The 18,730-nt window shown below is 37.7% G+C and overlaps 1 protein-coding gene across 1 annotated transcript in view; it reads left to right on the forward strand.

Moving 5' to 3' along the window:
* LOC136253244 (uncharacterized) overlaps positions 1–8,502 on the forward strand; it is a 48,727-nt gene extending 40,225 nt beyond the window's left edge. Inside the window, exons 9-16 of the mRNA XM_066045879.1 lie at positions 3,208–3,278; positions 3,338–3,428; positions 3,495–3,740; positions 4,860–4,991; positions 5,571–5,630; positions 5,959–6,020; positions 7,552–7,618; positions 8,180–8,502. Of these exons, the coding sequence (XP_065901951.1) occupies positions 3,208–3,278; positions 3,338–3,428; positions 3,495–3,740; positions 4,860–4,991; positions 5,571–5,630; positions 5,959–6,020; positions 7,552–7,618; positions 8,180–8,266 (816 nt within the window). The 3' untranslated portion in view covers positions 8,267–8,502. The remainder of the gene's footprint in view (positions 1–3,207; positions 3,279–3,337; positions 3,429–3,494; positions 3,741–4,859; positions 4,992–5,570; positions 5,631–5,958; positions 6,021–7,551; positions 7,619–8,179) is intronic.
* Positions 8,503–18,730: the final 10,228 nt, after the last annotated feature.

Below are 18,730 nucleotides of genomic sequence, written 5' to 3' on the forward strand. Positions count from 1 at the left end.
CCTGATAACCTTTTGGAAAAGTATTTTTGAACGAAATGCTTCTGCTAACTTGGATGGCTCCTGGCTGACGCAATTGAAGGAAAAGTTTAATAAGGAAAATATACTTGATGGAGCCATACCAGCTATAACATCAGAGGTGTTTGCTGTTGCTATTCGCAAATTGAGGAATTGGGCTTCTCCAGGTCCTGATGGCATCCAGGGATTCTGGTGGAAGCGGTTCTCCTCGGTTCATGACTTTTTGTGTAGTGACTTTCACAAGTTACTTGTAGGGGACATGGCTATACCTCATTGGTTCCCCATTGGTCGGACCTTGTTAATTCCAAAGTGTCATGATTTGTCTAACCCCCAGAACTATCGACCAATTACCTGTCTAAATATTGTTTATAAACTATGGACCAGCTGTCTTACCTTTCTAGTATCTCAACATTGTGAACACCATCAACGTATCCACCCTGCTCAGAAAGGATGTTGCAGAGGCCAGTATGGATGTGCTGATCACCTTCTATTGACTAATAGTGTATGGCGTCAAGTGAGATGTAAAAACAGATCCCTGGCTGTTGCCTGGATTGATTATAAAAAAGCATATGACTCTGTCCCACACAACTGGCTTCTGGAGTGCATGCGTTTGTTTAACTTTCCACCTGTACTGGTGGCTTGCTTGGAGAGATTGTTGCCATTGTGGAGGACCACTTTATATTTACAACTACCTAAAAGTGCCACAACACAATTATCCAAAGTGTCTGTTAAGTGTGGTATTTTTCAAGGAGACACCCTGAGTCCATTGTTATTTTGCTTGGCTCTAAACCCACTTAGTTATTTGTTAGATGCTCTTAAGGGATATAAGATGTCTTCAAGGTCGAATTTAACACATCTGATGTATATGGATGACATTAAACTATTTGCACAGAATGATAAGTGTTTACAGCCGCTTATAGACATTGTCAGAAAGTTTTCTGATGACATTCAAATGCAGTTTGGATTCCAAAAATGTGCCAAGATGTCTGCAACCAGAGGGAAAATTGGTCTGACTGGGCCTTTACCAACTCTAGATAATGTGATTAATGAACTCGATTATGGCCAAACCTATCGATACCTGGGGTTTCCTGAGGCTGGCGGTATTGATCATGCTGCTAGCAAGTCAATTATAACTACTGAACTTCACAGACGATTGAAACTGGTATGGGGATCTTTGCTTTGTGGGCCACTTAAAGTGCGTGCTACCAACAGCTTTTGCATTCCGTTGCTCTCTTACGGATTTGGTATTGTTGACTGGACCAAAACGGAGATTGCCCAGTTCGATATCACTGTCCGTAAGGTACTTACTGCTGCCAATAGCCATCATCCACGTGCGGCTGTTGAAAGGTTGTACTTGACTCGTAGAATGGGGGGAAGAGGTTTAGTGAACATTGAACAACTTTATCAACGACGTTTGGTTTTATTGGCCCACCATCTGCGGGCATCGAGGGATGATCTTGTACAGGCCTGCTGTGAGCTGATGTTGCAGAGTCCCTCACGTAGGTCTGTATTTTCTATGGCTGATGATGTTGCTTCTTCACTAGCTTTATGTGATGTGTTGAATTTTAGCTCGGACCAGTTAAGGACCGCTGTGGTAACTTCTCAGAGGAAGAAACTTTTGAACACATTGTATGCCAAACCATTGCATGGTAAATTCTTTACATGGGTACATTCATCCGTTATTAACACTGCACGTAGTTTTCGATGGTTGCAGTGTTCGATGCATGGTGAGTCCGAGAGCAGCATATTTGCTATCCAAGATCAGGTCTTATGTACAAGATCTTATCAGGCCAAAATAATGAAAATACCTGTCCAATCCATCTTGTGTCGTTTGTGTCAGGAGCATGAAGAGTCAATTCAACATCTGTTATCTGGCTGCCCTGCACTTGCATCAACAAGCTATCTTCGTCGACATGACATGGTGGGCCGGGTTCTCCATTGGCATCTGAGTAAGTGTTTCAAGTTACCATTATCTGCTAAGCACTGGTATGACCATCAGCCCTTGCCGGTGGTTGAGAATGATTCTGCAAAGGTCCTATGGGACTTTAGTTTACAAACTGATGGTCATGTTCCTTCGAATCGACCTGACCTTGTACTGTTCCTGAAACATGAACATAGAATAATGTTTTTTGAAGTATCTTGTCCTGCGGACGTTAATGTACCTAATAAGGAGCAGGAGAAACTAACCAAATACCAACCACTTATCCGGGAGTTTTCTGAGTGTCATGGTCAGCCTGTTAGCATCATACCTGTTGTTTTTGGTCATTCAGGTGTGGTATCAGTTAATCACACCTGGCTGTTTCTGTCAGTTAGGATTACTTGAAGCAAATCCCAAATTACAATGAGAACTTGTTTAATAGCCTCCAGAAAGCTGCTATCTTGGGGACCGTAAACATCTTAACATCTTTGAACATTGGCTGTACTTAGGCTTATGCTTGTATTGTCATTGTATTTCTGTACATACTGTACATGTGTGTCAATTCATTTGAATGAAAAGTAGTAGTAGTAGTAGTAGAAGTAGCAGTAGCAGTAGCAGTAGCAGTAGCAGTAGCAGTAGTAGCAGTAGCAGTAGTAGCAGTAGCAGTAGTAGTAGCAGTAGTAGCAGTAGTAGGAGCAGTAGCAGTAGCAGTAGCAGTAGTAGTAGTAGTAGTAGTAGTAGTAGTAGTAGTAGTAGTAGTAGTAGTAGTAGTAGTAGCAGTAGTAGTACCACTACAGTAGTAGTAGCTATAAATTAGACTAATGGAATCCATAGTTTACCGTACATCACTGCATATGCTGGTTGCTTCTTTTTGATATTACCATGCTCACTTTACAATTGCGGCATCTTGTTTGTGCTGTCTTTAATCTTCGATGTTTGCTCACAAAACTCACCTCACAACCTGACCAAAATTTGAGCTCGCATGTTCAATTGTGACCAAATTTTGGAAAATCACCCATATGGGTGCATTTGACACCTAAAATATTTAATGATCAAATTAAAAACCTTATAGTGCAAATCTATTATTTTGTTGATGGTTATAACTTGTAGGCCATTCTTAATACCTTAAATTACAAGAAAATTCTTGAAATGTTTTTAAAATTGTACCCTACTCTTATTAACAACCCACTAAACATGAAGATTCTAATTATTTCATGCATGCCCATATGGGTGACTTTCCAAAATTCAGTCACAATTGCAAACTTATGTTACAGGTACTTATGAATGCAACTGAGGAAACTGGATGCTGCTTTAATGCTTTCGTTGCTGCCACCAGTGGTTATAGGTGAGCAGTATTGATTATACATGTATGTTTTTTAGTTTTGTACATTATACCCAAACTAGTGAAGATGTCCGAGATCAAATTGAATATGCAATTCTCACAAGAGAGATATATCCTCTTTGTAACGTTGAATCAGCTGGATTCTGTGAGGGTGTAAGTGTATAATATTAAAATGTAGCACACATGCAAAGAATTAAAATTATGTTTTTTTGTGTGCAGGTGCCAGGTCCACAAGTTACTAGCGATGCTGAGAGATGCGTTACAACTTCCAATAATTTCTTTGCTTACAATGATACCTGTTTGAGCAACTTCCTCACGTTGAGTGAAGGATCTTCAACTAGTGAAATATCAGATACAGCCTTTGATATTTGCACAAACTGTCGAAGCCGTTTGAGTGGGTTTGGTAAATATTTACAGCAATGCCGAGTGTATGATGATGATGATGACGATGACGATGATGATGATGTGTGTTGATTGTGTTGTAAACAGTAGAATTTTCTGCTAATAGGAATGTTGGTAATAAAAATCATGCAGCAATAATTCATACAGCTTTGTTTCAGTGCTATTCTTTTATCATAGTCATCACACAGCCCAAATGCAGCGCAATTCTTTAAGAAATTCTGAATTTTAAAAGCTTGTAACTGGTGCCCATATACATAGCTTTTGTGCAACTGGTCATGTATATAATTATACAGTGGAACCCCTCTAAGACAGACACCATTGGGGAAATGAAATAATTATGTCCTTTATTGGGGGTGTCCTTATTTAAGGGGTTTTCTAAAATTTTTAAATAATCAGTTTTAAAGCATGAGACTAGACCAAGTGGCGAAGCAAGATGGGTTATGGAACCATGTGAACCAGATATGATTAGTTTAATAGCAACAGAAGTGATGTTATTGAACATGGGTTACCTATGGTATGTGGCCTCTACTACACTATCCAGACAATTAGGCACCACAAAAATTTTATACATGCTCCCATAAAAATTTCTCCAGATTACTCTGTATTTGATTAGTAATCAAGATGGTTGGCTGGCTATACAGATTATGAGTGAGTAGTTTATCCTGTAGTGCAGTTTATTCTTAAAGTGTACCATGAAGCTACTATTTTCAGAAGACCTGGCACCTGGGTAAGAACATTAACAGCAGTACTTGTATATGCATTCATATGGCTTCTCATAACTTCAGTACTTTATCTCGCACTTAACACAAATTTGTAGAATGGGCAATACAGAGACAGTGCTTTCTGCATTAAATGATGTTGTTCGACTGACAAAGAACCTTTGTTACTTGTGTTCGCAATTAGTGAGGTGTTGTACTGTAGTGCTTGCCATGTCTGGGAATTGTGCAGTGTCCGGTTTACGGAATAGAGAGGTGTCCACTATTAAAGCGGAATAATACACACAGGTATTGGTAGTTGCATTTAGGGCTTTATTAATTGTCCGTTATAAAGAGGCTGTCCACCATTCAGGGGTGCCCGTTAAGAGGGCTTCCACTTTATGATGTGCACTGTATATTTAGTGTACAGTATTTCTTAGCAATCATCAAAATTAATGTTTCCATAAAATATGATTACATTGAATAGGACGATGATGATGATTACATGGACGTACCGAATTTAATTACTGGCACGCTTTGTAGACTGGATACTACCAACACAAGTTGCTATTCTCGTATTATGACTAATTCCCAATATTTCTCTGTGGCTGCTGCATTTGTAAGTGTTAGATTAATTCATATTGGCATACATGATATTACTGAAGTCATAATAACTGAAGGAACACAATATGTGACCTGGTCTGACAAAACCAGTCTTTCCAATTAGCACAACTTGACAACTCATAACTAGTCTTCAAGTTACAAGTAGATTCATTAAAAAGAAGTTATGACCTACCAAATATGGATATTTGGAAAAGCTATCAGACTGATTTTGTGAAATTGGGTCACACATGTGGTTTTGCAGTGTATATAGCAGGAAAATTAGTTGTACGAAGCTTTGGTGAATTCCCCAGAATAGCAAGAAAAAGTTGGCGAATTTAAATATTATAGCTAATACAGATTTGTCTTGGATGAAACATTTGGCAAAACACCACTCACTTGCAAACTTCGCCTAAGTATACTGCTAAACTTTCCTGTTACATGGTATATATATACATAGCTGATAGCAAACTTTGGATTAATATTAATATTGCACAGCAGCCTATATAGTTCTATTATTTATATACACCACTTCTTATGTATACTGTAGCTAATGCATTTATGTGTGCAGCAGTTACAGTGTAATTATTGTTCATAGGATGATGATGGTGAATGTGAATCTGTGGAAGATGAGGAATGTTCTGCTGAATGCCAACAGGTAAAGCAGTTATGTTTCTGAACCATATGTCACAGTCACAAGGGAAATTATCATTCCTAACTTCACCATAGCATGTAGATCTGTAGGGATTGTTTTATTGCTATACAAGCTGTTCAGGTTTGTGGGTAGCCCGTATGGTAACCAGCTGCATGGTTACAAGAATTCATGGGTTGGTCTGAAGGCTATGGATAATAGCTTCATGGTTACAAGAATTCATGGGTTGGTCTGAAGGCTATGGATAATAGGAGGTGGGAGGGCAGTTAAAGGTTTATCTCTAAATTGCATGTGCTAATAGGCACTGTATTAATTTATTTTTTTATACTTGCAGTTCCTTCAAACCAATTTTAATACCCTTGGCTGCTGTCTAGCAGAGTTTGGGAGATCTCTGCTGTAAGTTCATTTACTGTACTTAACTTGTTTGCCATATGTGACTAAATTCTTATCCTCCACTTTTTTACATTACCTGCTTGCTTAATTTCAGCTTTGTTTGTGCAAGGTGTTGAGAGTGCTTTCTAAAGAAGCATTCTTTATGCCAAAAGTATTATAACAGTTAAACTGCCACTATTATATAACACCAGTACTGTATTAAGCTGTTTAAGTAGTCAAAAAGTAATGTATTACACAGATTAGATACTCATGTTGTAAATTCACTGCTTACCAACAATGAAAACTACCTGTGCAGGATGACATTGGAGTGACTACTGTAATGTGACTGTGCTAGGTCATGTCTCACAGAGTGAATATAAAATCGTGGTAAATATATAGCTAGGGTTTCTGGGATGCAATGGTACTATCATTTTTTTTCTTTTATTACTACCAATAATAAGATTGTTTCTGGAAGTACTTAATCAAACACTCATACTTATAAATGTATTGACATTAACATTAATGCAGCCACCACTTTTGATCGTACAACCTTTTAATCCTGGATTTTTGGGGAGTAGAATTCTTTTTTGCACAGCTTGGCTGTATTCATAATTATGTAGACCGTGCTTTTGAGCCACAGTGAAAGCTGGAGTTCGTTACACTCAAATCATGTTAGCAAGATTATGATAATACAGGATTATGTTGAGGCTTGAAGGCTGATTGTTAAACAGTATTTTGAATTTCCTGACTGCTGTACTTGAATAGGTGACAGTCACTATAGCTGTATTAGGGTATCTTGTAAATAATCAGTTGTAATTTCTAATTCTTTAATTACATTTTAGTAATGCATGCATGATATGTTCATTATTTTCTTTCTTTGGGTGCATGGAATGCTCATTTTAATTATAAAGTTATAATTTATATCCTGGGGTGTAATGCTTGACGTTTAATTTTCAGGATGAAAGCAGCATATTTTGCACAAGCCGAGCATAAAATTAATATAATTAGTTAAAAAGTATTGGAGTGCAGTTTAAACTACTATTAGACCACAGCAAGATGAAATACTTCAATTTCATTGGCTGTTTACAGCTATCTGAATCCTGTAGATCCCTTGTTTATGTCTCAGCAGATCCCTGTCTCTGGGGCGATACAAAACACGGCAATTACGCATCTGTAACATTGGTAATGCATAGACATTTAATCGTCATTTAACTGGATAGCAAGTGCCATTACAAGTTACAGGGAGGTGTATTGGGCTTGTTTCTACTAATCAACATTACATTTCTCATGTCACAAGCAGCTGCGAAGGTAAAACAAACAGCAGCAAAGGTACAGCAGACATTAAAACACCAGGTTCTACGGAATTTAGAACCCCACATGCAGACCCTATAGTAGCGCCCTCACTTACGACAACACACGGCCTTTCAGGTTTATAAATTCCGTAGAACCCTGTATTTCGATGTCTAACTATTATGTATATACATATATTTCTTTTATACACTCATTTGGTATTTTAATGAAGCTAACTTAAATTTGTGCATAATTGTATTTTCAGAGGCTCTCAGGAGTTGAACAAAATTTCATCATTATGCAATGTTCCACTCAGTTCCACAAGATGTGAAGTAAGTAGCTGCATAATCCTCCTACTGTATTGACCAGTTACATTATAAATCCATGCCAAAACAGCCATTTAATAAGCTGGTTGCTAGGGATGCCACAATAGTTGTGACATATTGTGACATAAAATCTCATGACATAGTATGTCATGGCCCATTTATGTCATGACAGAGAAATAGCACATAAATTTGGTTACTTTGGTATACAAATTTAAATATTGGGACCAAAAACTATGTGTATTATACTCTTGAAAGTATAGAAGTTTTGTCGAAATCACCAAAGGGAATATGTTTTGCTAGATTTTTTCTAGAGCAAGTTGTGTTGTGACATATGTATGATATATCGTGACATAAATGCTTGTGACATATGACATAAACATTTCTATGTCATGGCATTCCTACTGGTTGCAGCCTTGAGAGTTTATTATAAATCAGTGGTGGGAGCCATGAAATTGTTTCAGTACAGTACTACATTTTTAAAGCCTCACTTTTTGTACTGTATGTATATGTGACCGGATAATGATGAAATGGTTCATTATGGATATATTTTATTGTTTTTCACTGTAGCAAATTGGTGGTGGCGGAGCTGATATGGTGAAGGGACTTGGACTAATAACTCTGCTGTTGTTTACAGTAATAGCTATGCTCATCTAACTTACTATGCCTACAAGCGACTGTGTTGGCTGTATAATTACCACTAGGTATTGTACATGCACATTTGTTATTTAGGAACACATACAAGCAACAAGTTTAGCATTTAGTATATTTTTGTAATGTTACACACTAACTTTTGTTTTTTTGTTAGCTGACGTACCACAGATTGGCAAAACATGCAGATTGTATAGACATCAATATAGTTATTGTTGTACTGTATTACCGCAGTCAACTCAGTGGTGCACAGATCTAGGTGTTTGAAAAGATAGTTTTGGAAATTGTAACCAGTACCTGAATCAGTAGTAATCAATGTTTGCGAAGTGGGGAGTCTGGGAGTATGCTCTGAAAGAGATTTTGTGATATATCGATTTTGGAAGTATGAGATGGCATCTTAGACTATTTTAAGTGTATATATATGGTTCAAGCAATTAAGCTTCTGAAACTTCTGCTGAGTATGAGAGAGTAGAAAATTAAGTGGCTATCTATAGCCTTTGCTATGTGATTTGGCATTATCAAAATATGGGCATTCCTGATTGAGTACATTTTTAAACTATAAAAATACCACACAATGTAAGCTAGCCATTTGTAATATATGCAGCTGACAATAAGACCTTGGTATTTGTTTTACAGGAATTATATATGTAATGGTTGTAACACGGGCATGAGGGCTTTGCCTGATATGTATGCCAGAGGGCATACATATAAGGCAAAGCTCGAATACCCTGTGCTACAGCTAATCTAATCAAAAACAGCCAAGCTGTAAAAAAAAAAAAAAAGTGTGGCCCCCAAAAAGGCCATGGTGAAAAAAGATGTGAAATCCAAGGTGGCAGCAAGGAAATGGCTGTGATGGTAGGTTAATGGTAAAAATTTTAATAACGAGTCATGACAATTCAGGTGAATTTGTGTTGCCTCCTCCAAGTTTCACTAGGATACAGCAGCAAATTCACCTGAATTGTCATTATTAATTTTTTTACCATTAACCTACCATCACAGCCATTTCTTGGCCACCACCTTGGATTTTACATCTTTTTCACCGTGGTCTTTTGGGGGGCTGCACCTTTCTTACGGCTTGGCTGTTTTTGATTAGATATCACTTCTTTTTGTATTTGTATATCCCAAAGTTGGCCACAAGCCGGCTTTGTTAACCATCCTTTTTCTTTACCACAAGAATAAAAAAGACAAAGCAGATTTTAATATTTCAACTATTTTTGATTTTATCAGTAATTCTACAAATTATATACATATCAAGACACACGATAGTGTGTCGTGCGGCCCAAGAAGCCGGCGCGCCACACCGTGAGTATATTAACAGGAAGAAAGAAAACGCAATTTTCACACCTATGTAGCTCTGTGATCCCTTATCTGATTGGAACCAAATTTGCTAGAGACATGCCGCCCAGTTAGGGGAGTCTACATACCAAATTTGAAGAAAATCGCTCCAGCCATTTCCGAGATACGAGCGAACAAAATTTCGTTTTAATTTCTTCGTTTTCTTCTTCTTCATCTTCTTCATTTCGCACACTTCGCAAAATTCGCCATAAAACACGAATGCGTGCTCGGATTGGGCTGAAATTTGGCACACTTAAAGGGCTCATTAAGGCGGATCTCCGTACCAACTTTGGTAGGAATCCGATGAACATTCACGGAGTTATGACCGATTATTTGCGTAAAATAAGGTCGAAGGTCTGTCACGCCTACAGGGTAAACCCCTTGAAGGAATCAATATGTAGATGGAGCAACCATCGTAGGAGTGCCTTTTTGTGGTTTGAAAGGAATCGAGATAAAGACCATGGAGATATGACACAAAACCCAACCTGTGTCAAAATTACGCGATCGATTTTTATGAATAAATAAATTATTAGTTTTCGTGTCTACCAGACAAACCGCTTAGAGCAACGAGCTGAAAATCTGTATGTAGCTGGAATAATCATCATAGAAAGTTCTTGCAGTAGTACAGAAGAATCGGATTACAAATTACTGAGTTATGATTCGAAAGGCAACTACGTGCAGAAATGCGAGATCGAGATACTCTAATAGAACAGTCACCCTAATAAAGCATTCAGTTGCATGTATAATTTACTCAGTTATATTACATTGCAAGTTATTCTGTAGGGAATTCAGCTACAAACAAGTCACCCTGTAGTCAGATCAGCTAGAAGAAGGTACCTAATAGAGAGTTCATCTACAAAGAAGCCATCATGTAGAGAGTTCAGCTCAAATAAATCACCCTGTAGAGAATTCAGCTACAAACAAATTGTCCTGTAGAGAGATCAGCTAGAAGAAGTTACCTTGTAGAGAGTTCAGTTACAAAGAAACAATCATGCAAAGAGTTTAGCTGCAAACAAATCACCCAGTAGAAAGTTCCGCTATGAACAGATCACACTGTAAAGAGTTCAGTTAGAAACAAGTCATCCTGTAGATAGATCAGCTAGAAGAAGTCACTTTGTAGAGAGTTCGGCTACAAAGAAACCACCATGTAAGAGAGTTCAGTTGTAAACAAACCACTCTGTACAGACTTCAGCTACGAACAGATCACCCTGTAGAGAGATCAGCTCGAAACAAGTCATCCTGTAGAAAGTTCAGCTAGAAGAAGTAACATTGTGGAGAGTTCAGCTACAAACAAATCACCATGTAGAGAGTTCAGCTAGAAACAAGTCACCCTGTAGAGAGATCAGTTAGAAACAAGTCACCTGTAGAGAGTTCAGCTAGACGAAGTTACATTGTAGAGAGTTCAGCTACAAAGAAACTACCATGTAGAGAGCTCAGCAGCAAACAAATCACGCTGTAGAGAATTCAGCTACAAACAAATCACCCTGTAGAAAGATCAGCTAGAAGAAGTTACCTTGTAGAGAGTTCAGCTACAAACAAATCACCCTGTAGAGGGTTCAGCTACAAACAAGTCACCCTGTAGAGAGTTCAGCTAGAAGAAGTTACATTGTAGAGAGTTCAGCTACAAAGAAACTACCATGTACAGAGTTCAGCTGCAAGCAAATTGCCCTGTAGAGAGATCAGCTAGAAGAAGTTACATTGTAGAGAGTTCAGCTACAAAGAAACTACCATGTAGAGAGTTCAGCTGCAAACAAATTGCCCTGTAGAGAATTCAGCTACAAACAAATCACCCTTTAGAGAGTTCAGCTAGAAACAAGTCACCCTGTAGAGAGTTCAGCTAGAAGAAGTTACATTGTAGAGAGTTCAGCTACAAAGAAACTACCATGTACAGAGTTCAGCTGCAAACAAATTGCCCTGTAGAGAATTCAACTACAAACAAATCACCCTGTAGAGAGTTCAGCTAGAAACAAATTACCCTGTAGAGAGTTCAGCTAGAAGAAGTTACGTTGTAGAGAGTTCAGCTACAAAGAAACTACCATGTAGAGAGTTCAGCTGCAAACAAATTGCCCTGTACAGAATTCAACTACAAACAAATCACCCTGTCGAAAGATCAGCTAGAAGAAGTTACCTTGTAGAGAGTTCAGCTAGAACAAATCACCCTGTAGAGAGTTCAGCTAGAAACAAGTCACCATGTAGAGAGTTCAGCTAGAAGAAGTTACATTGTAGAGAGTTCAGCTACAAAGAAACTACCATGTACAGAGTTCAGCTGCAAACAAATTGCCCTGTAGAGAGTTCAGCTAGAAGAAGTTACATTGTAGAGAGTTCAGCTACAAAGAAACTACCATGTACAGAGTTCAGCTGCAAACAAATTGCCCTGTAGAGAGATCAGCTAGAAGAAGTTACATTGTAGAGAGTTCAGCTACAAAGAAACTACCATGTAGAGAGTTCAGCTGCAAACAAATTGCTCTGTAGAGAATTCAGCTACAAACAAATCACCCTGTAGAGAGTTCAGCTAGAAACAAGTCACCCTGTAGAGAGTTCAGCTAGAAGAAGTTACATTGTAGAGAGTTCAGCTACAAAGAAACTACCATGTAGAGAGTTCAGCTGCAAACAAATTGCCCTGTAGAGAATTCAGCTACAAACACATCACCCTGTAGAGAGTTCAGCTAGAAACAAGTCACCCTGTAGAGAGTTCAGCTAGAAGAAGTTACAATGTAGAGAGTTCAGCTACAAAGAAACTACCATGTACAGAGTTCAGCTGCAAACAAATTGCCCTATAGAGAGATCAGCTACAAACAAATCACCCTGTAGAAAGATCAGCTAGAAGAAGTTACCTTGTAGAGAATTCAGCCACAAACAAATCACCCTGTAGAGAGTTCAGCTAGAAGAAGATACATTGTAGAGAGTTCAGCTACAAAGAAACTACCATGTAGAGAGTTCAGCTGCAAACAAATTGCCCTGTAGAGAATTCAGCTACAAACAAATCACCCTTTAGAGAGTTCAGCTAGAAACAAGTCACCCTGTAGAGAGTTCAGCTAACATTGTAGAGAGTTCAGCTACAAAGAAACTACCATGTACAGAGTTCAGCTGCAAACAAATTGCCCTGTACAGAATTCAGCTACAAACAAATCACCCTGTAGAAAGATCAGCTAGAAGAAGTTACCTTGTAGAGCGTTCAGCTAGAAACAAATCACCCTGTAGAGAGTTCAGCTAGAAACAAGTCACCCTGTAGAGAGTTGAGTTAGAAGAAGTTACATTGTAGAGAGTTCAGCTACAAAGAAACTACCATGTAGAGAGTTCAGCTGCAAACAAATTGCCCTGTAGAAAATTCAGCTACAAACAAATCACCCTGTAGAAAGATCAGCTAGAAGAAGTTACCTTGTAGAGAATTCAGCTACAAACAAATCACCCTGTAGAGAGTTCAGCTAGAAACAAGTTACACTGTAGAGAGATCAGCTAGAAACAAGTCACCCTGTAGAGAGTTCAGCTAGAAGAAGTTACATTGTAAAGATTTCAGCTACAAAGAAACTACCATGTACAGAGTTCAGCTGCAAACAAATTGCCCTGTACAGAATTCAGCTAACAACAAATCAGCCTGTAGAAAGATCAGCTAGAAGAAGTTACCTTGTAGAGAGTTCAGCTAGAAGCAAATCATCCTGTAGAGAGTTCAGCTAGAAACAAGTCATCCTGTAGAGAGATCAGCTAGAAACAAGCCACCCGTAGAGAGTTCAGCTAGAAGAAGTTACATTCAGCAGTTTAGCTGCAAACAAATCACCCTGTAGAGAATTCAGCTACAAACAAATTACCCTGTAGAAAGATCAGCTAGAAGAAGTTACCTTGTAGAGAGTTCAGCTACAAACAAATCACCCTGTAGAGCGTTCAGCTACAAACAAGTCATCCGGTAGAGAGATCAGCTAGAAGGATCACCTTGCAGAGAGGTCAGCTACAAAGAAATCACCCTACTTCATCTTTTCTTCTTCCTGTAGTAAAGAAAAAATGACAGGTTAAAATCCCTAAAGCCGGCCATAGGCCGGCTTTGGGGTATACAAATACAAAAAGAAGTGAAATCTAATCCAAAACAGCCAAGCTGTAAAAAAAGAGTGCGGCCCTGAGAAAGGCTATGGTGAAAAAAGATGTGAAATCCAAGGTGGCGGCCAAGAAATGGCTGTGATGGTAGGTTAATGGTAAAAATTTTAATAACATCAATTCAGGTGAATTTGGTGCCGCTTGGTCTTGGCACAAAATTCACCTGAATTGTCGTTATTAAAATTTTTACCATTAACCTACCATCACAGCCATTTCTTGGCCGCCACCTTGGATTTCACATCTTTTTTCACCATAGCCTTTCTCAGGGCGCACTCTTTTTTTACAGCTTGGCTGTTTTGGATTAGATATTTATTACATGTCTATTATTCCCTACTGGATAACTTGTTCGCAGCTGATCTCTGTACTAAGGGGCTTGAAATGTAGCTGAACTCTCTACAGGGTGATTTGCTTGTAGGGGAGCTCTATACAGGATTCTCTCTAGAGGGTGAATTGTTTCTAGCTGATCTCTCTACAGGAGGTGATATGTTTGTAACTGATCTCTCTATAGGGTGATTTGTTTGTAGTTGAAATCTTTACAGGGTGATTTGTTTGCAGCTGAATTCTCTTCAGGGCAATTTATCTGTAGCTGAACTCTCTACTGGATGGTTTCTTTGTAGCTGATCTCTCTACAAGGTGACTTTTTCTACTGCAGGATGACTTGTATCAGCTGAACTATCTATATACAGGATGATCTGTTTGTAGCTGAAATCTCTACAGGGTGATTTGTTTGTAGCTTAATTCTCTACAGGGTGACTTGTTTCTAGCTGATCTGACTCTCTATAGGGTAACTTGTTTGTAACTGAACTCTCTACAGAGTGGGTTCTTTGTAGCTGAACTCTCTACAAGGTGACTTCTTCTAGCTGCTCTCTCTATAAAGTGACCTTTAATTATCTAGCTGAACACTCTACAGGGTGATTTGTTGTAGCTGAACTATCTACAGGGTGATTTGTTTGCAGCTGAAATCTCTTGTAACTGATGTCTCTGTAGGGTAACTTGTTTGTAGCTGAACTCTCTGCAGGGTGGTTTCTTTATAGCTGAACTCACTGCAAGGTGATTTCTTCTAGCCGATTTCTCTACAGGGTGACCTGTTTCTAGCTGATCTCTCTAGTGGGTGACTTGTTTGTAGCTGAACTCTGTACAGGGTGATTTGTTTTTAGCAAGAACTCTCAGCAGGATGGTTTTTTTGTAGCTGAACTCTCTGTAAGATGATTTATTCTACCTGATCGCTTTACTGGGTGACTTGTTTCAAGCTGCACTCCTTCTAGGGTGATTTGTTCATAGCTGAACTCTCTACAGGGTGACTTGTGTCTAGCTGAACTCCCTACAGGGTGATCTGTTGGTAGCTGAACTCTCTACAGGGTGACTTGTGTCTAGTTGAACTCTCGGTGATTTGTTTGCAGCTGAACTCTCTACAGGGTGATTTGTTTGTAACTGAATTCTCTACAAAGTGACTTGTTTCTAGCTGATCTCTCTCTCTACGGGGTGATTTTTTTTGTAGCTGAACTCTGCAGGGTGATTTGTTTCTAGCTGAACTCACTACAGGGTGACTTCTTTCTAGCTGATCTCTCTGTTTGTGGCTAAACTCTCTCCAGGATGGTTTTTTGTAGCTTAACTCTCTATAAAGTGACTACTGCTACTTTACAGCATGAATTGTTTCTACTCAAACTCTCTACAGGGTGATCTGTCAAGGTGATCTATTTGTAACTGAGCTCTCTACAGGGTGATCTGTCAAGGTGATCTATTTGTAGCTGAGCTCTCTACAGGGTGACTTGTTTCTAGCTGATCTCTCTATAGGATGACTTGTTTCTAGCCGAATTCTTACAGGATGGTTTCTTTGTAGCCGAACTCTCTACAGGATGGTTTATTTATAACTGAACTCCTGCAAGGTGACTTCTTATAGCTGAACTCTCAACAGGGTGAATTGTTTGTAATTAAACTCTCTACAAGGTGATTTTTTAATCTCTACAGGGTGATTTGTTTGTAGTTGAACTCTCTACCAGGTGATTTGTTATCTCTACAAGGTGATTTGTTATCTCTACAGGGTGGTTTGTTTGTAGCTGAACTCTCTACAGGGTGACTTGTTTAAGTTATCTTAATTTAATAATAACTTTATGCCAACAGACAGAAAGTATATAGCTACACTTCACATAATTATTTACTTAAATTGGGTGATTTGTTCATCCCCAAAACCAAACATTTTCTTGTCTTAGACAATAATACAAGTGATTTAATTGACGAAAAGCACAAAGAACACATGATTAAACTCTCAAGAATCTCTTTTCATCTATTTAGATTGTAACAATGGAGATCTTTGTCAACAAAGTGATTTGTCACACCTAATCACTTTACAATTCTATAAACTGATAATGAAAAGTTAGTTTGTTATGTATTAGACAGTAAATTAGCCATATCTTTGGAATGCTTCATTGTATCATCACAAAATTTTCACGCAAGGTAGATAACCACTCAATGTTTCATTGTAGGTATAAAAAAGAAATTTGGCCAATGTGCCCAAATGTATGGTTTTCCGAAATAGGGCCACATTTATACACTTAGGTGACTCACAATGCTAAAGACTTAAACAAAAATATTACCAAATTTAATATTAAATTTGCAAAAAAAAAATTTCTGTGGGGGCATGCCCCCAGACCCTCCTAAATAGAGCATGCTCCGCATGCCGAGTGTGCTTTGTATGCATGCTATAATAGGTAGTTGTATTAACTGGTTGTCGCTTTTCTTAGCCAACCAACCAACCATTCATATGCTAGCACCCCCTTCTGAAATCCTAGATCTGCCCCTGCTATATGCCAGCAATAGCAAGTGTAAGTTTACAGATTTTTTTTGGTGAAAATGATTACCACACCCTTGAAGTATGCAACAGAACTTTGGAAACCTGTCACCAAAATTCCTGGAGCCACCCTTGGTTTTATATATGCATGACAAGCAAGAATTAGTTTGTACCTCTAACAGCTAAATAGCACTATGATATATAACTAATTACTTCAGTGTTAAGATTAATTTTCCTTGTTATACTCTGCTCTGCATGCATGGGAGATTCTTTAGCTGTAGCTGTGTTCAGATATCTCAACCTGTTAAATACATGTGAGGCTAAAATTTATGTAAGAGTGGTATTTATTGCTATACGAAGTCATTTTTTCTCCATTTATAATTTAATGACATGAGATATAAACTATAATTGTGACCCTATTTTGGAAAACCATACATCTAGGCACATGCAAAATTTGTGGGAACTATAAATTGAAAATTTCAGTGATTTTTTTAAAATTAGTTTTTTTACATATTCTGATAAAGCAACTATTAAGCCTTCTTGCTGTGAAATTTTACACCCATAGCTTCTTTTGTCTAGGAGATATACTGAATTATATCAGACCATGTAGTAGTTTCACATTGCGTGGGACAACAATTAACTTACAAATTAGGTGAATTGTTCATTCCCAAAACCAAACATTTTCCTGTCTTTACACAATATTACAAGTGATTTAATTGAGAAAAAGCACAAAGAACACATGATTAAACTCTTAAGAATCTCTTTTCATTAATTTTAAATTGAAAGAATGGTGATCTTTGTCAACAAAGTGATTTGTCATCAATTTGTCACATCTGATCACTATTCAGTTCTATAAACTGATAATAAAAAGTTAGTTTGTAATGTATTAGACAGTAAATTGGCCATATCTTTGGAATGCTTCAACATATCGTCACAAAATTTTCACACAATGTAGATAACCACTCAGTGCTTCATTGTAGCTGTAAAAAACAAAATTGGCCAATGTTCCCAGATGTATGGTTTTCCAAAATAGGGTCACAATTTGTCATGAATTAGATGGAAACTACACATGTGAGATAACTAGCAAAATAATGCATGTGTGCCTCGGAGCTAAGGTGGCATGTTTTAAATGTATAGCACAAGGATCTAGTAGGCATATAAGGTTTAGAACATTTTGCTGGGCAAGTGTCTAATTGTCAAGTAAAGTGATGTAGTGTTTTTGTGTCAAGCATTTCTCAACCTAAAATCACATTTTAGATAGATTTGTAATTTAAGACAACCAATTAGCTAACATTTAACTACGTAAATTACTCAGAAAGTCTTGAACTGTTTTGAATGAACTGCTGTGGAATGTTACGGGTCTTAAAGCTTTTGTGTATAAAGATTTGTGCTTAAGTATCCCATATGATCTTTCTGTAAGTACTCTCAACATTTGGTACTCTCAACATGCTGATAAGGCGTCAGCTGTCTTAGAGGCATTGCCTGTAAACTTCTATTTGTATTGTCTCAGGAAGCATAATGTAACTATCTCCTCACTCTATTTCTGTATTAAGAGTAAAGTGAAGTATTGTGTGAACTGATGCAATTAAAGTCTGACATTTCCTCTTGCTCCCTGAAATGCCATATATAGTATATAACAGTGTTATAATGTAAGTGTTGTAATTGTTAAACAATAACTAAATCAAAAATAGTTTTTGTAGTAGCTTACAAATTATTGTTAACAATACCTAATAACATTTTAATCCTACACAACAAATAATAACAAGAATTCTAAAATCCTTTTTTGTAACATTAGGAAAATTATTGTGCTGGAAATGAATTTATCAATGCACTTTTGACTTACAGAAAGATCATATGGGATACTTAAGCACAAATCTTTATACACAAAAGCTTTAAGACCCCTAACATTCCATAGCAGTTCATTCAAAACAGTTCAAGACTTTCTGAGTAATTTACGTAGTTAAATGTTAGCTAATTGGTTGTCTTAAATTACAAATCTATCTAAAATGTGATTTTAGGTTGAGAATGCTTGACACAAAAACACTACATCACTTTACTTGACAATTAGACACTTGCCCAGCAAAATGTTCTAAACCTTATATGCCTACTAGATCCTTGTGCTATACATTTAAAACATGCCACCTTAGCTCCGAGACACACATGCATTATTTTGCTAGTTATCTCATACCATTCATCTATCAAGACAGACATTTCAATTATGTCCAGGAATGATGATGCTAACTTTTTTTGTGGAGTTATAT

This window comes from Dysidea avara, chromosome 4 (genome assembly GCF_963678975.1).
Source record: "Dysidea avara chromosome 4, odDysAvar1.4, whole genome shotgun sequence".
Classification (NCBI taxonomy): Eukaryota; Metazoa; Porifera; class Demospongiae; order Dictyoceratida; family Dysideidae; genus Dysidea; species Dysidea avara.